Below are 26,160 nucleotides of genomic sequence, written 5' to 3' on the forward strand. Positions count from 1 at the left end.
AAAACATATCATTTTAAACGCTTGATAAGCATTTATTTTAAATCCATTATTATCAAAGAACTTTTTATATCAGTATACATTATTTTTTTAACAAGACTTGCAATCGAATAATGTACTGTAAGTACATTTATTTTCGTACGCTCATTTGCGATTTGATTATTATTTTGTAAAACCTTACATTGTTTGTTTTTAAAACACTTATGATGATATTTTCTTGAATGATTCGTGACAATCAATATTCTATTACGGTTATGTGAATGCCAGTTGGACTGTTTGTATAACTGTATCAAAAGAGTTGCTTTCAAATTCGATAATACAATAAGTTTTAAAATTGTATCTATGTATGTATTTCAACTATTTGAGTGCCGAAATATGTATGTATATAACTTGCATGCCTATCCATAGCCATCTGATATGTAACAAACTACTGTGATGAACAATAAATTGTTTTGATTGCATTCTCGATTTGAATACTGTTTGCATTTGCTTTCAATAATACTTATGTGATCCAACCACTTGAAAATTATTGTTTCTATGTATTTTCAGCACCATTTAAATAAATGTAGAAGGAAAAAAAAATGCGAAAAATTAAAGCATAACAAAATTATTTCTATTATCATGTTGCATATTAAATTATGTAAGTTGCTCAGAATAAAATCAGGTAATGAAGCTTTGTTTGTATCGTAAATTGCACGTACTTGTTTCGGTTTTTGTTTTTTCTTACTTTCAGATTATTCAAATAGCTAAAGTATACAGTATGTATGCATATGTTTGATTTATATAATGCAGCATTGAATCAAAGTTTCAGTGCTAAGCAAACTATAAAGAAACTATGTTTTTTTTAGTTAATTTATGTGTGAATGTGTCTCGAATATTTGCATAAATTTCTTAAGCCTACATATACATATATTTGTTATCGTACACAAACAAAATTACAATTTTAAATATGTTTTGATTTCTCAACTTTTCGATTCATTATTATTCATTTTATCCATTTTTGTGAACTGTTAATCCAATTATATCGTAGATATATATGCTTACCAGTAAATCTGATAATGTCCCAGACATGCAATATGTACACGGTTTGTGTGGATTTAACAACATATAACATACCTAACGTTAGTATGTCTTTCATTTGAATTAACCCTAAATGCTGCAGCTTTACGAGTCAAGTGTGCTTTGGAAGTCTGCTAAGTCTGCGTGATTTTTCGTAGGGTATATCGTATATGCGCTTAGTTATAATATTCATTAAAAAGAAACTTTCATTTGAAAACTTCAGGTGTTTCTTGTACTGTTCAGTAGAAATACATATGAATAAACGTATGCAAGTGTGTGTGTGTGTGTGTGTGTGTGTTTGTATAACATGTTTGTATTTACTAGTGCGTTTAGGGTCATACGAGTACATTGGCACTACATCAATAAAACAGAAAGCAAATTAATGAAAATAAAAAGATACATTTCATGTTGACTCTTATAAAAAAATATGTGTAAAGTATTTATTTAAAATACAACATTAAAGCACAATCAAATAAAATGTACCAAAAATAAACGATATGTGTACAGAATTAAAATTATAACTTTAAGCTTAAGTGTTAGGTTTTTAAACGTTTTGTCTAGGCTTAAATGAAAAGCAAAGCAACCACAATGGCTGGGCTTGGCAAAGAATTCAACAGCTTACAGGTTTATAAGAAAATTAAAATTCTGGGCAATAATTAGACAAACTAAAAACAAAAACAATTATATTTACGTATGTGTATATAGGTATCAGTCGATGAAGTCAATGTGAGATGAGCTACAAACGTAATGCATGCAACGTGCGTCTAGAGAATTTTGCATTTTCAAAATTGCCCAGTCCGAAGATACATTTTAAAAATTCCAAATAATCTCTAGGGTAGCCCACCAGTAACGCGTTTTGTTCTGTTTAACTTAAACTAAGCTAATGTCTAAGTGGGGCGGGCGGGCGCCGGGTGTTTGTGTGTATCTATGTATAAATGGCAGCTCGCTCAAGTGTATGTGTACATAAAAGCTGCCTATGCACAATACTTATGCAAAACTAAATTGTTGAATATAAAAATTAAAAATGAAGACGCGAGACGTTCGGGGTTTTCGAATCACAGCCTACGGACGTTGGCTGTGATTTAGTACCGCTTCTATAAGCAATTCGTTGTCTCCTTTGCATCCTCAATGTTGGTGTGGTTCTTGATGAGCAACTGTGTGGTCGGATATTTGTTGAGTTGTGCAAAGCGCTCCATCACACACGAGGAGCTGAGACGTGCCTCGGCATCGTGATCCCAACACTCCTCCATGGTGTCGCAAAATATGCTGAGGCCCTGCAAATCCGAAAAAAAATGGGTTTAAATGTACAAATTATTCATGAAATATATCAATATGTTATCTTACCAAATGGGCACGCCAGGTGCTGAGCAAATGTGGACGCAATTTCTTCATCACGACACTTTCCTGCACTTCATCAAGTGTGGGACGCTGCCCGAGTTCCGCCTCGAAAGGCAGCTGATACTCGCCGACGGGCCCGACGACATCGCAGCGCGAGACCATCTCCCACAATACCAGTCCACAAGCATAGACATCGATGCGCAAAAAGGCATCGCGATTGAAATTAATTGCACCCTCGAGCACCTCGGGCGCCATATAGCGACGCGTGCCCACCTGGCCATGCGTATCGCCGCACGGCTTGCCCGGCTGAAAGATCATGGCCAGCCCAAAGTCAGCTATGCAGGCTGTCAGATCGGCCTTAAGAAGCACATTCTTCGATTTAAAGTCGCGATGCGCTATGGATGGTTTCAAGCCATCCGTTTTGCTGCCCAGTATCTCCTCGTGTAAATGCGCCAGCCCACATGCCATGGACTCGGCAATGCGGCACAATTCGACCCAAGTAATCGTATGGGACTTTAGATAGTCGCAAAGAGAACCATTATGCTGATATGTGGATATTAGCCAATACTCGGGCTTATCCAAGTGCTTCTCCACGCCCAGAAACTCTAAAATGTTTGGATGCCGCATGCGAGGCAGCTTATAAATCTCATTCTCTGTTGTCCAGGAATCCTTCTCCTGCATGCGAAAGATTTTCACCGCCACATCCTGACCATGCAGCTTGGCCTGCCAGACATCGCCAAATCGGCCGCTTGCCTTCTGCTCCAGCAATTGTATGGGACGGTTGCTGAGCAGCGGTGACGCATTTGTGATTTCTGCCTCGTGCTTCAATTAAAATATGGAGTTAACTAAATGATTACAGCAAAACTTAGCTAAACAGCCGTGCCTTACCTTGGGTATCTCATTGAAGTGGACCTGCTTGAGGCGTCGATAAAATGCGTAAACAAATATGGGTAAGACGACCAGGATGGCAAATGCCGAAGAGCAAATAATATAAAAGGTCATATTATTGTTGTCCTGTGTCTTCTCCTTGGGCACTGCAAAAATATATTAAAATCAATATACAATTAGGATTGTTTTTGTTTGACAAATCTTATTTAATTCACATCTACTGCAAACTGCCTTGTTTCGCCTTTTGCTTGTGTATAAGCCTGCGTACATATACATATATTTATGTATATATATTAATGCAATGGGGTGCTCTTTAAATGCTTGCCACAGGTGAACAACATCTCAAGTGGCACCTGTAGTTGGCACAGGCTTGACTGTCAGGCCCACAAGCACAAAACGAAAAACGAAAAAACGAAAGTTCGCCCCCAATTTGGCATCTCTTTATGCTTGTCGTATATAACATTTTTTTATGCTCAGATAAAAGGGAGCTAGGCATAAAAAAAAAAGAGAAAACAAAAACAAAACAACAAAGTGCAAGGCACAAAAGATACATGCCTAAGCAAATGGAAGGCCACCCGCCCAATACAAAAACATACAAAAAACGGCAACAAGAACGTGTGCAGAGGGCGCAAGAAAATCTGAGGCGGGGAGCTGGGAAATTGCAACACACGCAGCAGCTAGTGAGGCAGGCTGCTGAGAGGCAACTCCGCAGCACACGGAGAGTTCGTTAACACGAAACAGCGTTGCAAGGGTCGCGTTCTTTTGGGGCTGTGGTGGCCTGGCCACCCCCGCATTTAAAAGTCGCAATCAAAACATGGCAGCGTATAGAATAACACGAATTGGGGTAAACATAGAAAAACGCAACAAATAAAATATGTTTGAGATAAAATTGAAATCAGTCGCACCTTGTGTTGTTGCCTCCGTGGTGGGCGCTATCCATTTGTACTGCGTGTTGCACATCGAGCCCTTGCAACAGCAGAAATGTATGTTACCCTGTCGCGGCTGGGTGCTGGTAATGCACGCGGTCTGATTGCACTCATGCATGTCCGTGAAACAGCCCTTCATTTTGATTTTCTCGGTGCCTGCAGCAAATCAAAATAAATAAACAACAAAAATATAAAACAAAATTGTTGCAACTTGTTGGGACAAGTGTTGCGAGAGGCACATACCCGTCACATCGTCGGCGCTCCACAAGACGTAGCAGCTGGGAAATTTGTCTGCCTCCACTTGGCAGCGCTCGATGGTGATGCCGCAATCATTGGACGTATTGCAATCCTTTTCGTCATAGTGCTCGCAGTTAATGTTGTGCCCCTCGGGCAGGATGGCGCCACTGGCCAGTAGCAGCATGTGGCAGCCTGTCAAAAAAGAGCGAGACGACACAAGTCAACGATATATATTAAAATGGTTTGCAGTCTAGAGTTCTAGTAAATAAGTTGGTAAAATGGGCGCAAGCCGTTGCCTTTGTAAACATATCACGTATCTACGACCTGTGGACCAACGACCCCAATTCCAATCCAAGCCCCAACGGGCCAACGCTTTGCTGAAGCGGGGGAATCCTCAATGAGCGTTGCCATTGAAAGCCACAAGCAAAACTTTCCACAGAACACAGCAAACGCTACGCAACCCCAATTCGTGCAGAGGGCCATACAAAATTAGCTCCGCTGGCCACCAGAGCCTTTGAGTAGGCCCTTTAACCCCATTGCAACTGCAGCTGCAACTGCTGCTCCGTGTCTGTCGCTGTGTTGGGACTAAATGTATGCATGTATCTGAGGGCAATTCGCGCGCAAATCCACGTGTGAGTGGATACCATAGCGGCACAGTGGTTCGCATGTCATTGTTTGTGTACAACTTTTTAGCAAATAAAATCTAAAATCTGTATTATGTTGTTTCATACTAACTTATAGAATTTGCTATTTTGTTGAAATCTATTTTGTAGTTAAATCTATATTTGCGATCTAATTCGTATTTCTTCTGCTCCACATGGTATTGAACAGTTCCATTTTTTAAGTTTTCAGAACCAGAAATTATAAAAGTTCTTCAAAATACAAGTTTTACTAAATATTACTGGACAATTCTCTTGCCTTATTTCCGAACAATAACAATTTACATAATATAACAATCAATAAAAATGATCTTTAAAGCATATAGTATTTTTTAGTATTTTTTTTACTGGTAACATAAATTTACCAAAGAATATTTAACAGCAGTATACTATATATATATATATATATATATATATATATATATATATATATATATATATATATACGGCAAAACCTTCAGTTTCAGCATATTCATTATCATACGCCAATTAGCATCAATTAAACATGCTCAGCCCCACTGTGCGAGGGTAATCGGATCTGTATGTGCATATGTAAGTATGCATGCGAGCGTGCGAGCATGCTTTATAGTAAAGTAGATACATAAGCATGCACATTATGCAGATTGAAAGGGGATGAGTTTAAAGTGGCGCTTGTTGAAAATAAAGAAACAACAGCGGGAGAGAGACAGAGAGAGAGAGAGAGAGAGAGAGAGAGAGAGAGAGAGAACGGACTAAAGCCAGAGAATAAGGCTACAGATTTTCACCCACGCGAACGCGCAAACAACAAGTTTCTAATGCAACGTCATCCATTCAAAGAAATCATTGCATGCAGCTCACACACATACACACACACACACACATGTGTTGCTGAAAACAACAGAAAAGCGCACTAAGAACAACTACAAAGCACGCGCCAAGCTATTCAATCAGGCGTAACAACAGGGGGCAAGCGTATCGGGGAAACTGTAAATAATATCGACAGCAAGCCGTAACGTACAAACGAGAAGAAGAAGAAAAACATACACACAAATACTAAATATATACAGACGCACAAACACATACGCAAACTATGCTCAATACATACCTAGAATAAGCTGTCCCACCAGATAAAACTTGTATTCGTATTTGGACATTGTTATTGCGTTATCGCTGTAACTTGTTTACAACACAAAATGTATACGTAACTAGACACACGCGCGGTGGTTGGAGAATTTCTGTTTTTATTTTGGCACATATAAATTTTCCTTTGGGGAAATTGCGTTTCTACATTTATTTGATTTGGCCAAGTTTTAGGTTGTAAACAATGACTGCTTTCGCTGCACTTTTTAATCCTAGAATTTAATATTTCATATTATGTATACATATGCAGCGGTGTGTGTGTGTGTGTGTGTGTGTTATGTGAGTATGTAATTTATTTTCCGCTGCTGCAGTCGCAGCAAAGTTGCTGACCACACGTTTTTTCCATGTGCATTTTCACGTTTTCAATGGGTGTTATCTTTAATGTGGCTATCACATTTCTTTTGTGGCACTTTAAATGCGTTTCTATGCTGCATTTTATGCTTTTAATAAATTATTTTTAAGCGAATTATCTTTTGCACGCAGTTTCTACACGCAACTACGATGGTCACAATTGGTACAAATGTACCAAAACCAAGCGTATTTACCAACACACATGCTTTTTATTGACAGCCCTGGTTGCACTAAGGGTACAAATGTATGAAACTTATACGGTTTACCAGCACTGTTTTAAAGTGGCGCCCGTGCTCGGAATTGTGCGGCGTTAGGTATATTCGACTAGACGAAATCGATACATATTATAATTTGAATGGTCACACTTGGAGAAAATCAAAAATCCGTTTCTCTTTAAATGTAAATACTTATTATTCCGATTTGCGAAGAAAACAAATTTAATGCAGCCAGAAAAAGTTAGACTTGAAATCGCCTGGTTTTACTGTACTTCTCATCTAATGTATGCAAATAAAAACCCCAATGTGTTTTCTCAGAAAGTCAAATGACTTCATCATGCGGTAAAACGCGTCGACTGACACGTTCTGCGATAGTTTATCTTAACAATGCACTGATTAGATGTCAGCGCATTGCATGCAAATAATAATACAAATACAATATTAACTTACAAATTTTATATACAACAATGAATAATTTCCTCTAACCAGGATCACTTAGTGCCATCCAGCTTGGTCAGACCGTCGGCATACTGAAACTCTGGGCTGTTCTCGTACTCGCACATGTCCAGGGCAATGACGCAGCTCTCCTTGACAACACGTTTATCATCATCCGCATAACGGTTCAATATCTGTATGCACTCCTCGGTGGCAATAGCGCCCAGTGCTTCGGCACACTCGTGACGCACCATTTCGTTCTCGAGGCGATCTTCCAGGTTCTCCTGCAGATACGGTATGCTGCATGGTTCCTGTAGCTGACCCAGGACAAAAGCAACCTCGTGCCGGAACAACGCCGACTTATCCTTGAGTCCCTCGGCCAGGGCCAGAACGCTCGCCTCGGTGCGCAGATTACGCAAACTAAACATGGCGCGATAACGATCGAACAGACTCTGTTTGGCATCCAAATATATGGCCTTTAGCTCATCCACGCTCTTTGTGCCTGCAGTTGGCGGAGATGGGTCCACAGATGCGTATGGATTATTATCGTCCACCTGTTGACCGGTCTGTAGCCAGCGCACACGATCCAGCGCTATGGCGCAAGTCTCGGCAACTTCAATAACTGAATCCTCCTTGTATTTCTCGAGTATTGGCAAAACCTCAGGATGGCCAATGGCGCCCAATGCTTCGGCAGCCTCATGGCGCACCATGGGCTCTTGGGTGGTGTCCTGCAGCACTTTGCTGAGTATTTGCACGGCCTGAGTGTCCTGCATCTGTCCCAAACAGTAGGCCAATTCGTGTTTTAGCAGCGCGGAATCATCATCAAATGCTTTGCTGATTGCCTCAATTGCTGCCCCGCCGCCGATGTTTTTCAATGTGAACAGTGCACGGAACCGCTCCTTAAGCGGGCGTTCCTTATTGTTCAGCACACCGCCAATGGCTTTGATCTGTTCCTGCGATACCATTTCTGCTTTGCTCCAATAAATAAAAGTAAATAACGAGCAGCCTGCCTCGTGGAAATTTATCAAGTGTCATATATAATTTATCGAAACTATTTGCCAACCACCACAGCGAAAGTAACGTAATTTTCAACACTGGCTAAAAAGGCCGCCATAAAAAGTGCCTGTGCAACACTTACATTTAAGAAGAAGCAAATAGTCCAGTTGTTGGGTTACGTTTATCTTTGCCTTGTAAAGAAAACGTCAAAAAAGTGCGAAATACAGCGAATTTTCTGGCGAAAATTGTTGAAACCCTAATTTCAATATATACCGGTGCTACAGTCGATTAGTAAAATAGTTGGTCTTTGTGCGAACTAAGTAAAAATTGCATTTAAAAAATTTGCGCGTTCACGGTTCGTTCAGCGTGGCGTGTGTATGTATATATGTGTGCGTAATATACCTGCTAGTTGGTTTGATTCGCTGTCTCAGTGCGCAAGGAGAGCAAGAGAGAACTCGCTACTTCGAAGCGAAGCATTGCAACTGAACGAAAACATTGCAAAATACAAATAATTGTATTTTGTAAGCAATATTAATATCAATACCGATATCAAAATGTCTGACGAGACCAGCATACAGAAACCGGAAGCAGAGGCCGTTGCAGAGGCGAAGGCCAACAACGATGAAGATGCATCAATTCAACCGGCGGCAGATGAGAAGAAGACACCCGTAAGTGTTTAGAAATATGTGTGAACGTACATACATATAAGTTTGCATATATATATTTATATACAGTATGTCAATAAAGTGTTTTTACTAACGAAAAAAAACTAATTTTTTGGGTTTAGTTGAAAATAAATGTACCTAAAAGTGAGAATTTTTTTTCAATTATAATTTATTTCGATTCTATATTTTTCCTAGAACTTAATGGCAAAAAGAATTGTTAAATAACATTACCCAAACATTTTATAAAATTAAAAAACTAAAAACATTCAAATTTTATGCTGTCAATAAAGTGTTTTTACACGAAACTTTATTACTAAATAACAATGTTAAAAAAACAGGAATATTTTTTTTTAATACTTTGTGTGGCTGCCATTAGCGTCACATACTGCCTGCAATCGCCGTTTCATTGAAACAATAAGGTTTTGTATGTATGTTTCTGGAATCTTCTGCCATTCTTCCAGTACAGCAGCTTTTAAATCAGTTTTTGATTTTGGACTCCGCTTTGCGAATTTTTTTTTCAAATATGACCACACATTTTCTATTGGATTCATATCTGGACTTTGTGGTGGAGTGTCTAACACCTTTCCACAGTTGTACAACAGCCAAACTCTTACCATATGAGCTTTATGCTTCGGGTCATTGTCCTGGTAAAATTTAAAAATTGGCTTATTGCCCTCATAGAATCCAAATTTCTGTGCACTACTGACGAGATGTGTCTGTAAAATGCTCAGATATTGTCTAGCATCCATGGTATTCTCAATGAAGGTCAAATCTCCTACACCCTTGCTCGAAATACACCCCCACACCATCACTGATAGTTTTCCGAATTTAACGGTTGGAATAATATTGCGGTTTTCCAACGCTGTTAGAGGCTTTCTCCATACTCTGGATGGCCCATCGTTGTAGAATAGCATCATCTTGCTTTCGTCACAGAATATGACGTTACTCCAAAAATCGTTCGAACTATTTACATGGACTTGAGCGAACGATAGCCGCTTCAAAATATTCGCCGCCGATAGTAGAGGTTTTTTCCTGGCAACTCGTGATGTGTAGTCATTGGAATTCAGTAATTTTCGGACAGTTTCATGTGACACATCAACACCACTTTCTTCCTTGACCTCCTGAGCAATATCCCTAAGCGAAATTTGTGGATTTTTCTCAATTTTTCTCAGAATTTTTCGCTTATCTCTGTCAGAAATTTTGCAGGGTCGACCACATACTGGCTTTGCCTCTAGCCTATCTTCCTTATTGGCTCTGTTTAATATGTTGTATATCGTTGCTTTTGATAAATTAAACATATCAGCCAGTTCCGAGACTTGACGTCCCATCTGATGGTTATAATACACCAGCTGAGCGACTTCAAAAGTTGTTCTTTTTCCTGGCATTTTATTTTTCATAAAATTAAAGCAAAACGTTATAAATTGCAATAGAAAATGACAAGAAAAGTCGAAGACACAAGAGAAGCCAAAACGCATGGGCCCAAATCTAACGGGATCACCCAAAAGAGAACGGCAAAACAATTTACCGTAGCTGTAAAAACACTTTATTGACAGCATAAAATGTGAATGTTTTTAGTTTTTTAATTTTATAAAATGTTTGGGTAATGTTATTTAACAATTCTTTTTGCCATTAAGTTCTAGGAAAAATATAGAATCGAAATAAATTATAATTGAAAAAAAATTCTCACTTTTAGGTACATTTATTTTCAACTAAACCCAAAAAATTAGTTTTTTTTTGTTAGTAAAAACACTTTATTGACATACTGTATGTATAGGGACGGTCACAATTAACACCGGGGGTCGTGCGATAAGAGCGCACTTTACAACTAACACACTCGCACTGTGACGAACAGAATTATCTGGAAGAGCGTGCGCATTATAAATGTATGTAGATGTTTGGGCTAACGCAGTATTATTTCAGAATTATCGAAATAAGCCACACTCGCGCACACGTATTTAAATGTGTAACTTATTTGATATCGGTTTTTCTGCAATTTTCGTGTTGATGTTAATTATGTTGCCCTCGTGTGCGCGCGCTTTTCCCAACATCCCCCGTATGTGTGTGTATACGTACATATAGTGCGTGTTTGTGTGTGTGCGTGTGTATTTATTTTTATATGTCGCGTGGTACACTCGCTGCAAGCAATCGGTAGTCTCTTTTGTGCACGTTTTGCCGCTGCGCGCGCGTCTCTCGTTCTCGTTTGTTTTTATTTTTCTTGTTCTCTTTTTGACTTTTTGTTGTTTGCTGTACTTTGTCATACATGGATGTATGTATGTATGTATGTATCTAAATGTGTGTGCACAGAAGCATTAATACGTTGCGCTTCAGAACGGGCATTTATTTACCGTTAAATAGGAATTAGGCGGGTTGAATAGCCGGGTTAACGATTTGTTTCACTTGAAGTCAGTCGAAATCTCTTCCTGCGAAATATCGTGAAATGTTTTGATGTGTATGTAAACAATCATTATAGAAACGCACGCCCAAGCGTCGCTCCTTCATTGAGCGGGCTCAGCGCGAGAGTGAAGAGCTGGTGCGGACAATGGGTGGCAGCTTGGAGCTGGAAGGCGGACGACGCACTCGATCCAGTACTCGTGGTACACCAACGCGAGTCGCCGAAACCGTAACGCCGCCACCGAGCAAAAAAGCGCGCACATCACCAGCGACAACTAAGAGCGGCGGACGGGGACGCGGAGCACGCAAATTGGATATAGGCGGCGGTGAGGAAGTTGATCAAGAGACAGCTAAATCCAAGCCAGCCGCAGCGGACGAGCAGGAAGAGCCGGTGCAGGCAAGCGAAGCTGTTAAGCCAAATGTAAGTTAATTAATTTCTTACAATTAAACATAATTTATCTTATATCATAAATTCAAGGTTGCTGCAAAGAAAGGAAAGAAAGAAGAAAAGGTTCAAAAGGCTAAGGAAGCTGATGTAAAGGAAAAGGTAGATACCAAGAGCAAAGACGATTCTGAAACCAAGGACACGGAATCGAAAGTGACTGCGTCCCAAGCCACAGAATCAACGGATCAGCCAGACTCTGCTGCCCAGGTGCCTGCAGCGCAAGAAAAAAAACAAAACAATGTTGTTCACGATAAATCAAATACAAAGGAGCCCGAAGTGAAGGAGAAAACGCCTGAGCCATTGGCAAAGCTCGAGGAACCAGCTAAAGTTGAAAGCCCACGGAAAAGTGATGCTGCTGCCCCAGATTCTGCCTCAGCCATGGAAGTGGATGACGAAGAAAAACAGCAGCCAATCACAGAACAGCCTGCCGCAGATACCACATCTTCCGATACTTCTGCACCTGCTGTTATTACAGAAACTATTGACGGAAAGAATGAATCAAAAGTAGCCCAGGAAAAGGTGAGCAGTGAGGAACCGAAAGTTGAATCCTCTGAACCCGTCAAGCAGCAGACACCGGAACCCATGGAGGTAGATTCGAGTTCGAAAGCTAACACCGAAACCACCAAGACCGTATCACCCGTTAAAGAGGTTGTGCCAGTAGCAGCTGCCGCCGCAGCCGTCGAGTCTGAATCAGTTCAGACGACAATAAGTAATAACGAAGTCGTTGAATCGGCTATCGAAGTTAAAGAGGATGCACCAGCCGTACCGGAGAAGGAGGCAAATGCTAGCGAAGTCGAAAGCACATCAGCAGAGAACAGTACAACCAAAGCTGATGAAGCACCTGCCAACAATGATGTAAGCAAACTGTCTGCGCCGGTTGCCCAAGCCGATACGGTGGTAACGGAGACGCCACCAGCAGCCGTTAAGGAGCCGCAGGCCAACTGCGAAAACAAGTCCGAGCACAATGACAATGGTATGTCGATATATTTGTTTTAGAAATCTAAAACCTTATAATAAAACTAAACAACTTGTTGCAGGCGAACCGAAGATCGTTAACAATGCCACCGATGATGGGGAAAACCATGTAACGCCGCAGGCTTGCAATTAAGCAGAAGCAATATTATAATAATGATGATGATAATGAAAACCAATAACTATAGCTCGTGCCGAAAGTGTACAAGTGTAACTTCGAATCGATTCGACAAGTTGCCGCCAACAAATAAGCAAATAACAAGAGTTTTATCCAAAACAGGCGCGCATAGGTTTAATTCTGTTTCCATTGTCAAGTTTTCTTTTTATTCTCAAACCACAAAATGGTACGATTGCAATTCACTAACCATCTTCCAGTCTTTGGCTTAATTATTTTATGTCTTAGGCTGTAATCGATGCTGGATTTTAAATGCTGATCTGTGTGCGCAATATATAGTAACAAACACATACAGCAAATAGAAACTAACACGTAGATCTAACCCGCCAACACACACCCAGCCCCACACACACCCAGCCCCACACACACCCAGCCCCACACACACGCACACATTGTTAAAAGCATCCAACTATAAATAATATGTATGTGTACATTTAATTAAATTGGAAACAAAACAAATACATTATTGAGAAATGTATGTAAAATAGATGTTTTTAAATTATAAGACATAATCTTTAATGCAAATCTAATTTTAAAACCGATTTGGACAACACTCAAAACCCAAGAAAAGATTTTTAAACAACTGATGCGTCGTTCAAGAATTTAAGTACATAAGCATTAAAAACTTTACCAATGCCATTCACACTTACCTGGCTATTCACAATACATATTACGTATATATCTCTACTTATTATTTTTTTTTGTTTAATTTCTATATAATTTTCGTATTTTGAAAAGCGCTCACATAAAGCATTTAGTTTTTAACGTTTTGTCATTATGTAATTTAAACGGATAAACCTATATCAGATAACGCATCAATTGTATTCCGCATAGAATTTGTGAAGTGAAAACAAAAGTCTTTTCCACAATCTTAACTAAATTACGACAAGTACTGTAAAATTTTTCAATGAAAAATGCTATACATAAACAAAAAAAAAAAAAAAACAAAAAACAAAACAAAAAAAAAACCGACACAAGAGCGTAAAAATACTTTGGAACTCTTTTTGTAACTGAAACAATCAGCCGAGGCCGTTTTTGTATGTAGCTGGATACTTTCTGTGTAAGAAATTCTTCATTTAAATATTCTTTTGTAAATAAATCTTTTAAAAATACAAAAGAGAGATAACATTGTGTATTAACTAAAAATAGTTGTAAGTACAAGTTTGGCTAAACCTATGCCGCACCATTTTCCTGCACAGCTTTTGTCAATGGTTCCTTTAATGGCAGCTCCTCTAGCTCCAGCACCGGATCGGGCACACTTAACATGTTGCGCACAAATGGCGAATACAATTTTGGACTTTGTTTCTCGTTTCTGTCCGGGCGCCACACATAGCTCATGGGCACTGCCCACACGAATATCAGAATAGCGCCCAATACCTTATACCAATAGAAAGATATATCATAAACTGAAAACTCCCGATTGCTGCCGAAAGCGGTTGTCACATTGGTTGGCACAGCGGCAGCTGTTGTTGTTGCTGTAGCTGTACGATTTCTGCAAATTAATAGACATATTTATAATCGTAAATAATATATATACATCAAGCACTTTTATATATCTCTCTATATATATATATATTGTCTATAGCACTTACATTGCATTAAAAATCGTGTCTAGGCCACGCGCCTCACACTGATCCAAGGTATTTGGCAATACCTCATATTTAATAAGGCCCGCCTTGATGTTCATCTGCGCATTGATGATGACCCACAGCATGGCAAGCACACTGAACAAAATGCTGGTCATTGCCACCTTCCCATTGACACGGGGCACAAACATGCCCAACAGAAAGATACCCACAACGGCGCCCGTATTGATGCCCGTAATCGTCCACATGGTCTGCAATATTGAGTTGAAACGCTGCACAATGAACCCGCCCACAATACAGTAGCCGCCCATGGCAATGATGACCAGTTTCATGAATCCATTGGCCCGTGCCTCCGTATGCCGGATATGGGGCTTGATATAGTCAAAGTAAACAACGCCGGCGAACGAGTTAAGATTAGCCGAAAGTGAACTCAGGGAAGCACTGAACACACACGAGATGAACAGTCCCGGCATGCCGGGCAGATTACCCATTATGTCCTGTATAAAGAAGGGCATCATTTTGTCCGGCTTGCTGACCAGCTGTGGGCGAAAAGACAAAAGTTGAGTTCGTATAAATCCGGAAGTACGGAGTACTTACGCCTGCCAGCATGGGATCACAGCCGTAATAGTGTGCAAACATTATGATGCCAGCAAAAGAGGTAAAGAACATGATAATCAGAAAACCAAAGCCCGCAACAACAAGAGATCTGTGGGACAATGTTATGAATATATATGTATGTTGGAAGAGTTCGTAACGCTCGGCTTACTTTTTGGCATGCGCATACGAAGGCAAGGAGACAATGCGCTGCACACAGCTCTGATCAAGTCCAATTTTGCCCGTCCAAAGTAGTAGGCCGCTGGTCATGCTGTTCCAGAAAGTGGCGCGTATTCTTGGATCCAGTCTAAAGCTATAGGACATAAAAGTTGTTGATGGCATTAAAGCACTTCTCGAACCAGTTGGGACTTACTCAAAGTTGAAACGACCGCCTTCCGACGCATACTCGAGCACAGTACCCAATCCTCCTGTACGCATAGTGCCCAGCACGCCCACCATTATCACAGAGAGCAGCATAACGCCAGCCTGAACAACGTCCGTCCAGACGACCGCCTTAATGCCGCCCAACATGGTATAGAAAACACAGATCGATGAGACTACGGTATTGATTAGGTGGATATTTATGCCGGTCACTGTAAATGACAGTAAATACTGGTTAAAATATATGTGTTTAAGTGAGTGTAGCTCGGATTTGCAAAAAGATTCTTAAACGTGTAAAAATTAAATTTTTCACGATTTCCACTCTGCGAAGTGGAATTTCCGAAAGTGATGAATTACTCTAAGGTTTTGCAAAGATATTTAAAAATACATTTGCACAAAATTTTCACATTATCTTTAACTTCTTTGTGGAGCTATGAAATTAAGTTAAAATACGATCAGCCAGAAATTGAAATTTGAACTATTTAACTATTGATCTACATTTTCCACCGTGGGTTATGGATTTTGAACACTACTTTGAATATTAAATACGACTAAATAAAAATGTTGAAGCAGATGGGGGATTATAAAAAAAAGTTGTATGCAATAGTTTCACACGCATATTCCGCACTCTTAGGTGAACTCATGCAAAGTCGGCGAAACATTTCAATGGTAAATTTTAAAATATGTACATACCTTGAGAGAATGCCAGTGAGGGTATAAACATATAAACAGGCAGCATTAGGAATTGATTCAAAACAAAAGTCAGCGTCACGAATTGACGAGTGCGTTTATTAAATCGCATCTCCAGATACTGTGCGTAAATAAAAATATAAATAATAGTAAACAAACAGTTAACGACTATTTACACCAACCTCATAACAATTGACGACATTGTTGTCATAGAAGACGGGCACAATTATATATATCAGTATGGGAACAGTTGGTATCATGGCTAGCACCGCGAATATGAAGTTAAAGCCATACGTATAATTCTCAGTGGGAATGGACATGATGGCAACACCTGACAGTTGACTGAAATGGAAAACAATTTCTTCTATAATAAAAATATTTCATACATATATATCAATAATCCAAAAGGGGGCGCGAGCGCATAAAATAATAACATTTATCTTAAGCTTGTTAAAAATAAACTTAGAACCAGATGTAATCTGCATTTACAAAACCGTCATACAGATAAGTTCAGATAACGCCTGAAAGGCAACTGTTGGCATTGACTTTTGTGAATGATGAAACCGGCTAAAACCGATTGCCACTAAGGCACACTGGATTTACGCACCTGGAGACCAAAGATATGGCTATGGGCAGCGCTTGCATCTTCTTGCCGCCACGCAGATATTCCTCTGTGGTGTTCTTTGCCTTGGAGAAGAATCCAAAGTACACGCCAATGGACGCGGACACACTCAACATAAGTATAAACACCGTATAGTCGGTCGAACCGAAACTTAAGTCCTCCACCTGTGCTGTGGCGGCAGCTGCTGTGCTGGCCAGTGTAGTTATTGGCCCCGACATGCTGAGGCTCCTAGAATCCTTGACACTTCCCTACCACAGTTCAATTTACAGCGCGTGTGGCTAGTCTGGATGCTGTCAGCACACTTTGGATCGACACGCTCGTATTGTTTTACTTAAGTAGAGATCACAGGTAGCTTATCAGTGGCAGGCATATCTGCTAGACGCTGTAGTAAAAGTTGATGGTCCATCATAAAACAGGGCCATTAACTACGTATTTTTCCAACGTTTCCAAACGTTTAAAGGCTTCTGTCTTTAAGGTGCTTCGTCACTTCAAATGCACATGAGAAGGTACCAGCCCCCAATTGGCTTCGTTCAATAAGCCAAGCCATAGGCGATTCCATTCGAATCTAACTAAAAGCGGAAGCTACAAATAGATTGATGGTCCTATTGACTGCTTTTAGGGGGCGTTTCCTCTGATAAGAACTAGAAGCCAATCGAATTATTTTCTTCGGTGTGCCGAAAAATAAATACTCTTACTGACTTCGAGTCGAGACACGATTTCTTTCTCTATATATATTCATATTTCATATATCACTCATGAGTTCTTTTGCTCGATTCGATCAACTTCGTCGCATTACTGCTCAGAAAACAATTTTACGCATATGGTATGCCAAATTTCATCAAGATAGTTGCACGATTAAGAGATATAGTTTTGTACAGTCTTCTTAAATATTTATAATCTAGAGCATCTATATCATATCATCTCGGGCATATCTGTGTCGAATCTATCATCTAATCTAATGTTTGTTACATATTTTGAAATAGGCTGATAATATATTTTTATATCTTCTGAAAGAGTATACAAGTGTTCTAAAGTGCCAAGCATTATCTGACGTAAAGCAGGTAGCAAAAGTCGTAATGGTCCAAGAAAAGAGAGTAAAGCCCATAATTAATATAGCCACAAGCTTATCTGAGAATGACAAGCAAGTTCTAGGCGCCAGGCATTGTATGACATTAGATATGTTCGCGTGCATCATATAAATGCACGAACTGGGAGACACATATGATATAGACAATATCATATTTAATATATGCATAGGCTTTATTGAAACTTCCTTAATCGATAACACTAAGACGAGTCCAATTAACTAGTCGCTGTGTTCTCCTTTTTCGTCTCACTTAAATCTATCTTGAGCTCCGGACCTGCCTTCAACTGGGATCCATTTAGGGGCAGTTCTTCCAATTCGTAAACATGATTCAGCTTTAGAAATTTTCTTACAAACGGCGTAAAGAGCTTTGGATTCTGGGTTAGCTGCTTGTCTGGCTTCCAGATGTAGCTCATGGGTATTGCCCACAGGATCGTTAGGAGGATACCCAATCCTTTGTACCAATAAAATGATATGTCAAATATAGAGAATTCGCGAGTGCTACCAAAGGCGCCCGTTACCAAAGGTGGCTTCGACGTGCTGGTGGCCTCAGTAATGGAGTTGTTGCGGCTATTAAATACAATAAACAAGAACTGAGTCAATTTATGTCGCTTTTAAGGGCGTGGCAGATCGCTTACATGGCATCCGAAATCATTTGCAAGTCCGACACTTCGCATTGATCCAGTGAATTGGGCAGGACATCATATTTGATGAGGCCGCTCTTGAAGTGCATCTGCGCATTTATGATAATCCAGAGCATGACAAGCATGCTGAATAAAATGCTCGAGCCGGCGACCTTGCTGTTCGCACGCGGATAAAGCATGCCCAGCAGAAACACGCCCACCACGGCGCCAGTGTTGATGCCAGTGATGCTCATCACAGTCTGTATTATGGAACTGAAATTCTGCACCATATAGCCGCCAACAATACAGTAAACACCCATGCCGATGATAATTAGCTTCATGGTCGCATTGGCCCGTGCCTCCGTATGCCGGATGAATGGCTTAATATAGTCAAAGTAGACCACGCCCGCCAGAGAGTTAAGGGTGGCCGAGAGAGTGCTCAGCGCAGCGCTAAAGACGCACGAGATGAACAGTCCCGGCATGCCTGGCAGATTACCCATTATGTCCTGTATAAAGAAGGGCATCATTTTGTCCGGCTTGCTGACCAGCTGTGGACGAGAAGACAATAGTTAAGCGCGTATAAATCCGGAAGTGCGGACTACTTACGCCTGCCAGCATGGGATCACAGCCGTAATAGCGGGCAAACATTATGATGCCAGTGAAGTTCATCATGCCCATGATGATCATAAAACCAATTCCAGCAATAACAAGCGATCTGTGGAATGTAATTATATGTATACTAGCTGCTATTTTCCGGCTTTATTTTTTAAGCCTCTCATTTTTTAATTATTCTTTCTAGATTTGAAATAAGTTTAAGCCCGATCAAATTAATTTTCAAATGAGCCAACACGGAAAACCTCGCCCGTTCAGATTTTTACTCCCATTTTAAATCCAAGAAGGGTGTATTTGTCAAAAGGTGTAAAGTGTAGCGGAAAACAGTTGAATCAAGCTTAATTTTTTATCATTCGTCGATGAATTCATCCAAGGAAGTGAATTTCTTCCGTGGGAGTAAACCTGCAACCTAACCCAATCGTTGAGTTTCATTGCCGCGAAGGATGAAGTGGATTTTCCTAAAAGTGTGAAAATCCTTTCAAATGAATTCAATCAAATATCTTAATAAGTTTGAGGCTGGTCGAAACAAAAGCATTTCATTCGATTTCCGCGATTTTTTCACACTTGCGGAAGGAATTGCCAGTTTTATATATAAAGATGTTAAGCCCAGTCGTATATATTTACTTTTTGGCATGCGCATATGAAGGCAAGGAGACAATGCGTTGCACACAGCTCTGGTTGAGACCAATGTGGCCCGTCCACATAAAGATGCCTCCGATTAAAGCGTTCCATACCGTAACGCGTATGCGTGGATCCAATCTGAAGCTACAAATAAAATGTTACCTCTTAATAATCGATAGAATACTTTATTTTTTTGAAACTGAAACTTACTCAAAATTAAAACGGCCACCATTGCTGGCATTCTCGAGAACCGAACTGAATCCGCCAGCCTGCATGGTTCCCAGCACGCCCACCATTATCACCGAGATCAACATGATGCCACCCTGCACAACGTCCGTCCAGACGACCGCCTTAATGCCGCCCAACATGGTATAGAAGACACAGACCGAGGAGACCATGGCATTGATCAGGTGAATGTTCATGCCGGTGACTGTAAAGGAATACGGACATTAGGCTTCAATAAAGTTCGGGTAGCTGGCAATCTCAATACCTTGCGAAAAAGCCAATGAGGGTATAAACATATACACGGGCAGCATGAGGCACGAGTTCATCACGAATGTTGCAGTAACCAACTGTCGCGTTAATTTGCTGAAACGTATCTCCAGGTACTAGGACAATAGACAAATCAGATTAGTAAATTGACTGATAAGAACAGAGTTCTCCCTTACCTCGTAACAATTGGACACGTTGTTCTCATAGAACACCGGCACTATAATATAAACCAGAATGGGCACAACAACAACCATCGCGATGACCACAAGAAAGTAGTTGAAACCAAAGGTATATATCTCGGCAGGCACGGACATGATGGCAATGCCAGAGAGTTGGCTAAATATATGTTAAGATCTAAATTTAATCTTTTATTTAGATACTAGGGGGTATTTTTTCAGTAAGCTTGAACTTTTCCACCCATCTTTCATATCCACTCATGAATTCCATGTCTCAAATTATATTTGAGTCAGATAAAAAGCAAGTTTGTTATTAAAGATATTCGCCTATTTTAATGCATGGGCATTAAATACCATAGGATCAGATTTTGTAGAGGCCAAACGGACACGCTTTGTCCAGAGGGTGGATTTTGAACAAAGCTGAAATACGTCTCAAGTGAATTTTTATCAAGATTCCTGAAAATAAGCTGGAGCACAAAGCGTCAAGAACTACAGTAAAGTTTTTAGTCAATCACCAATCAGTCAGTCAAATAGTCTGTATTATATATATAGAGGTGTGCTGTATAGGTTCAAATGCAAAATGTAATACACAAATCTTTACTAATATTCACTTGAAACCGAACGCACCTGGCCACTAAGGATACAGCTATGGGCAGTGTCTGCATCTTCTTGCCACCCCGTAGATACTCCTCGGTGGTATTCTTGGCCTTGGAAAAGAAGCCAAAGTAGACGCCAATGGCTGTCGAGGCGCATAGCATAAGCGAGAAGACCAGGTAATCCGCAATACCAAATGTGAGCGCCGCGGCCGAAGCTGCTGGCCCTGATGTGGATGTAGCCAGTGTTGTAGTACCTGACATGGTGGCTGTTTCTGGACTACTCTCTGCTATCCTCAATGCTACAATTGGATGCTGTCGGTCTTAAATGATTATCTGTGGCTACCTTATCTGTTGACATATCTTTATGTGTCTATATGAAGCCATCACCTTGACGTATCTTTTATAAACTAGAACGCGCTTGGAAGCCTTTTTATCTATTAAGTTCTGTGGTGTCTATATTATGTTTATTTTGACAAATATTTAGTTCTATATTAAAAAAGTATCTCGTAGACATTTACAGCTACTGCTAACAGTGGCAGCAGCAGTAACAGTGAACATGATTACACAGGGAGGAAAAATCAAGACAATTCGACTTGAAGCAAGCGAATTCGTTTTACTTTTAAAAACTTGAATCAATATATCTTTTCCAACCTAATTAAGCCCATTATAAGAACGAAATAACTCCAATTTGACATCGTCAGTATTTAAATTATCTCCACTTTCGCCTAGAATATAAATAGATCAAATCAAATAAAATAAACCCAATCTAACCAAAATGTATATACATAATTTTGATAGAAAGTATTGTTTTTAGGGTCGTCAGATAGATCTTAACACTAGCTGCAACCCGATGTTGAACAGAACCGGTTCAAACCCAGACTTACAATTTGTTTATATTTTACTATGAATCGACAAAAAAAGTGAATTTAAGTAACTAATTATCAGGATCTTATTTAAGATTGTAATTGTAAAGTCCCATGTAAATGCCGTACCAAACTTCAAAGTTAATTAACATTGCCAAAACTTTGCCAAAAACCGATTTTGATAAATTTGGTATAATTCTCCAATTCTCCAGTCTGGCAGATCTAATTTTTTCAAATTTTTGGCAGACATATTTTTTTAGTTTTCTAGGAACTTTTCTTTTTTAAACAAAGACTTAAGATTTATATTATTAAATTAAGTTAAGCTATATAATGAAAGTTATAACTCGGAACCAATAGCATGTTACGTTTTTCTCGGTTCCGATAACTTGCATATATATAGACATAGATCTTTCAGTATCCGAGCAATGACATTTTAACAATTATAAAAAAAAGCTGATTCTTTGATAAGATAACGCCTTTTCACGTTTCTTGTAATCTTTCTTTTTGAGCACTTAATTTAGATAGATAGGCAATTTTAAAGTCTTTCACGCTTTTTAAAAGGAAAAGTGATTTCAGATGCATGACTAGGAGCTACCCTGTATGCAATTCCAAGCTGTTTCTTCTATGGAAAATGTATTCTTGAATAAACTTGTGTTTATTGTCCGATAATAATGAGATTCTTAGGGGCATAAAATGTTATTTAATTCTGAGTATATGCAAAAAAATTAAGGGTATACCTTCTGAATTATAATTTTTAGACATTTTAAGGATATTCGGGAACGAAATTCATCAATTAAAGTGTTCTAGATTTACGTTTTGCTATATGTGAAGCACATGCTAAGTTTTGCTACCTCCGCCTGATAAAATTGTCATATTTTCAAAATCCAAAGCCTCAAACTGATATATATCGAGTTAAGAGAAATATAGATAGAATGGAATATGGAATGGATATGCAGGCGGGCTTGGTGAGATCAACACGACAATTTATGTCGATTAAAAGTTTCAATAGCTGATGCTTTTGTTGCCTATACCCTATTTTAGTATACCCTATTTTATTTTACCCATTTTCAATGCGTGCAAATAAGTCATAAGTCCAACAAGCTCTTAAGTTGTTCAAATATTTACCGACTAAGCGATAAGACGCTATAGCTTGATAAATTATAATGCTGACTGGTCTCTTCTGATATCCTTACATAGTCTCTAGAGTGTGTGCTAAAAAGCGAAATCTCACTTATTTTATTTATTTATTTATTTGTTTATAAACTATCTAGCTATCTAGAGGCTGTCGAAATTCTTACACGTTAGGCAGCTAATTAAGATAAGCGTTTTGTCAGATACGTTAAACCATATACATATCTAAGACTCGGATCTTGCCAACATCTTGGGGTTGGCCAGTGGGAGCCTTCATTTTGTGCATACTGAGCATATATCTTATGATCGTTGTATGCTTTACAAGTTTGCGTAGTATATAATACTAATTTAGATAATCACTTTTTGTAAAAGCTCTAACAGAATTCTTATGCCTTTATCTTTTCTTCCTGTTTCTCGACCCTTAGATCAGCTAGTTCTTCGAGGGGCGTCGGCTCGTACTGCACAAATGACTGTATAATTGGCGACAGTAGCTTCGGATCCAGCTTGGCACCCGATGCCGGTTTCAGCACATAACTGAGCGTTACGGCCACAAGCCAGGTGATACACATTCCGAGGACTGCATACCAATTGAAGGACATATCCAAAATGTTGAAACCAGAATCTTTTACGGCTTCCACCTTGATCGTGGCATTCAAGCGTGCAAGGGCTGATGTGGTCGTGGCAAGTGTTGCATTCAGGCCCGGGCAGTTGTCTACAGTGGTGGGCATAGTAGGGTAATGATTGCGCCCCCAACTGGCCACCACAATGACGGACATGCACGTAATGCTGCCAATGACGCCAGCAAGAGCCGCCTGTAAACAGAGTAAATAATCGTGGATATAGTCTCGATTTGTTGGATTTGATGGCAAATGCCGTTGGTACACACCCGACCATGTACCCTGGGTACCAACATGCCCAGTAGAAAAACGCCGCACACCGAGCCAAAGCTAACGCCGCCAATGGAGTAGACAATCTGCAGTATGGAGGCGAACTTCTCCACGATTATGCCGCCAAATATACAATAGACGCCGGAAAAGAAGACAAACAGCTTCATGATGACATTGGCCTTGTGCTCCGTATGGTGTATGTGGGGCTTGATGTAGTCAAAGTAAACGATGCCGCCCAGCGAATTGATGCTAGCGGAAAGTGTGCTCAGCGCAGCGCTGAAAACGCAGGAGATGAAGACGCCTGGCATTCCGGTCAGATGACCAATAATATCCTGCACAAAATACGGCACCATTTTGTCCAGCTTCCTGACCAGGCCCTGGGCAAGGGGATCGCAATCATGATAGCGAGCATACATCACGATGCCCGTAAAGCAATTGAAGCTCATGATGATGACAAAGCCCAGACCAAAAAGTACCAGCGCTCTGCAAGAATGCGGGATTAGGTTGGGTAAGTGTAGACGGGCTTAGCAAATTCGTATAGGTTTTGTGTGTTACCTTCTGGCTTTTGCTAGCGATGGCAACGAAACGATGCGTTGCACACAGCTCTGATTCAGACCCACATAGCTGGTCCAAGCTATCACAGCTGAGGAATACACATTCCATAGCGTGGAGCGTTCCGTGTGATTGAATGTGTAGCTGAAAATGGACTCTATACCAATAGCTATCCAATAGAGTTGTTGGTGGTACCTACTTGACCTTCAAGCGACCGCCCTCGCCGGCAATGCGCAACACCTCGCCAAGGCCGCCCAATCGTTGGGCACCCATGATGCCCACCAGCACCACTGATACGACCATAATGCTTGCCTGCACCACATCTGTCCAGACGACTGCCTTAATGCCGCCCTAGTAAATAAAGTAGATAATGTTTATTCGAATTTCTCTATGATAAGATATATACGATCTGCTTACGATCATTGTGTAGAAGACGCAGATGCTGCAAACGATCGCATTGATAATGTGCACATTATAGCCGGTTACTTGGTAGATAGAATAATAAATATTTAGTTAGTCGTAGGTATTAATTATATATATGAAAATACAGGTTGCAAATAAATTCATGATTAAAAATGAACTCAAATAAAATATTCCAGGCTATGAACTGGTAATCCATTTCACTTTTGTAGATGTCGAAAACCAGTTTCACGAAGGGAACCTTAAGGCAAGGAGTTGGTTCACAACGCGAAACGAGCCTTTTCTTATTCAGCCCCATTAATTTAATTATTATTACTTGAATTAAGATTATTACTGTTATGGTTTTTCTTATTATCATATTTCCTTTGCTTTTAAGCACATTGATTCAAACTATGAATACAACTTTTTAAAACCACCAATATGAATAGACTAGCCTGATATTCCGAGTTCTTTAAGAAATGATTGGATGTATGAGACGGAACCTACCTTGCGCAAAAGCCAGGGATGGCAAAAATATAAAAATTGGCAGCATGAAGAATAGAGTCAGCACAAAAATAAAGGTTTGCAGCTTGCGGGTGGCACGATTAAAGCGCAACTCCAGATACTAGTAGGGAAAATTAAACTATATATAATCACAAAATTAATGAGGCCTTTAATCTGAATCCCACCTCGTAGCAGTTGGTGATGTTGTTGTTGTAAAACACAGGTATTATCACATAGTTGAGAAGGGGTATAACCACCAGCATAGAGGCCACATTGAAGAACCAGTTAAATCCAAAGGCAAACATCTCCGCCGGAATGGTCATGATGGAAATGGCCGACAGTTGGCTGGCCACCAATGAGATGGCGATGGGCAGTGTCTTCATCCGTTTGCCACCCATCAGATACTCATCCGTTGTATCGGCGCCCTTGGCAAAGAATCCAAAATAAACACCAATTGCAGCCGATATGCTCAGCATGAAAGTGAAAACTATATAGTCGGTCGTTTGGAACGTAAACAGCGAGTCGGCCAGGGTCTGGGCCGTGGCATTTAAGAGGGCCGACATTGCAAAGGATATATATTTTAATCCGATATAACTAAGTAAGTATTTCACATGCACTTTCCGACACCGACACGAGTTGCTTAATCACAATTGATCTTCACATGGCGCCTACAGTGCTTTATATAAGTTTTTTGTCCTTTAGAAGTTTATCTTTAACTGTGATAACTTTTAAAGCTTAGCTATCGACTTTATTATAAAAGCAGTTATCTTAACGATGCCATTTTACTAGTATAAGTTGATCGTCTTTAGACATATATAACGCCTCTATGATTTTATCAGATAAGCCCTGACAATGATGATGACTCCGCAAATCTATTAT

The 26,160-nt window shown here is 39.9% G+C and overlaps 6 protein-coding genes across 8 annotated transcripts; 1 reads left to right on the forward strand and 5 right to left on the reverse strand.

The window, feature by feature from the left end:
- Positions 1-1,473: 1,473 nt before the first annotated feature.
- LOC115771968 (activin receptor type-2A) lies at positions 1,474-6,722 on the reverse strand. The gene is made up of 6 exons (XM_030717880.1): positions 6,189-6,722; positions 4,452-4,637; positions 4,188-4,364; positions 3,283-3,428; positions 2,401-3,216; positions 1,474-2,330 (listed from the first exon to the last, which is right to left on the reverse strand). The coding sequence occupies exons 1-6, from the start codon at positions 6,235-6,237 to the stop codon at positions 2,151-2,153; spliced, it is 1,554 nt and encodes a 517-aa protein (XP_030573740.1). The 5' UTR covers positions 6,238-6,722; the 3' UTR covers positions 1,474-2,150.
- Positions 6,723-7,230: 508 nt separating this feature from the next.
- Positions 7,231-8,248, reverse strand: LOC115771762 (deoxyhypusine hydroxylase). The gene has a single exon (XM_030717614.1). The coding sequence runs from the start codon at positions 8,187-8,189 to the stop codon at positions 7,281-7,283; it is 909 nt and encodes a 302-aa protein (XP_030573474.1). The 5' UTR covers positions 8,190-8,248; the 3' UTR covers positions 7,231-7,280.
- A 141-nt stretch (positions 8,249-8,389) lies between these two features.
- LOC115772043 (uncharacterized abhydrolase domain-containing protein DDB_G0269086) lies at positions 8,390-13,262 on the forward strand. Of its 3 annotated transcripts, XR_004019016.1 has the most exons (5): positions 8,390-8,888; positions 11,356-11,697; positions 11,755-12,694; positions 12,759-13,037; positions 13,097-13,262. XR_004019016.1 is itself a non-coding variant. In XM_030717979.1 (4 exons), the coding sequence occupies exons 1-4, from the start codon at positions 8,775-8,777 to the stop codon at positions 12,827-12,829; spliced, it is 1,467 nt and encodes a 488-aa protein (XP_030573839.1). In that variant the 5' UTR covers positions 8,390-8,774; the 3' UTR covers positions 12,830-13,262. The 3 variants fall into 3 exon arrangements, 2 of the variants coding, with proteins under 2 accessions (XP_030573839.1, XP_030573840.1); XM_030717979.1 differs by having other exon boundaries at positions 12,759-13,262; XM_030717980.1 differs by lacking the exon at positions 8,390-8,888 and adding an exon at positions 11,272-11,287 and having other exon boundaries at positions 12,759-13,262.
- A 51-nt stretch (positions 13,263-13,313) lies between these two features.
- On the reverse strand, positions 13,314-16,981 carry LOC115771850 (sodium-coupled monocarboxylate transporter 2-like). The gene is made up of 8 exons (XM_030717732.1): positions 16,727-16,981; positions 16,302-16,461; positions 16,123-16,240; positions 15,422-15,641; positions 15,221-15,361; positions 15,052-15,160; positions 14,461-14,993; positions 13,314-14,360 (listed from the first exon to the last, which is right to left on the reverse strand). The coding sequence occupies exons 1-8, from the start codon at positions 16,957-16,959 to the stop codon at positions 14,042-14,044; spliced, it is 1,833 nt and encodes a 610-aa protein (XP_030573592.1). The 5' UTR covers positions 16,960-16,981; the 3' UTR covers positions 13,314-14,041.
- Positions 16,982-18,043: 1,062 nt separating this feature from the next.
- Positions 18,044-21,206, reverse strand: LOC115771667 (sodium-coupled monocarboxylate transporter 2-like). The gene is made up of 8 exons (XM_030717482.1): positions 20,977-21,206; positions 20,350-20,509; positions 20,172-20,289; positions 19,892-20,111; positions 19,685-19,825; positions 19,055-19,163; positions 18,464-18,996; positions 18,044-18,395 (listed from the first exon to the last, which is right to left on the reverse strand). The coding sequence occupies exons 1-8, from the start codon at positions 21,204-21,206 to the stop codon at positions 18,044-18,046; spliced, it is 1,863 nt and encodes a 620-aa protein (XP_030573342.1).
- Positions 21,207-22,922: 1,716 nt separating this feature from the next.
- LOC115771605 (sodium-coupled monocarboxylate transporter 2) lies at positions 22,923-25,907 on the reverse strand. Its single transcript, XM_030717367.1, has 7 exons — positions 25,467-25,907; positions 25,285-25,402; positions 24,796-24,863; positions 24,578-24,729; positions 24,382-24,522; positions 23,826-24,309; positions 22,923-23,751 (listed from the first exon to the last, which is right to left on the reverse strand). Exons 1-7 carry the CDS (start codon positions 25,842-25,844, stop codon positions 23,326-23,328), a joined length of 1,767 nt encoding a protein of 588 aa, XP_030573227.1. The 5' UTR covers positions 25,845-25,907; the 3' UTR covers positions 22,923-23,325.
- Positions 25,908-26,160: the final 253 nt, after the last annotated feature.

This window comes from Drosophila novamexicana, unplaced genomic scaffold (assembly GCF_003285875.2).
Source record: "Drosophila novamexicana strain 15010-1031.04,08,12 unplaced genomic scaffold, DnovRS2.1 tig00000108-arrow-pilon, whole genome shotgun sequence".
Taxonomy (NCBI): Eukaryota; Metazoa; Arthropoda; class Insecta; order Diptera; family Drosophilidae; genus Drosophila; species Drosophila novamexicana.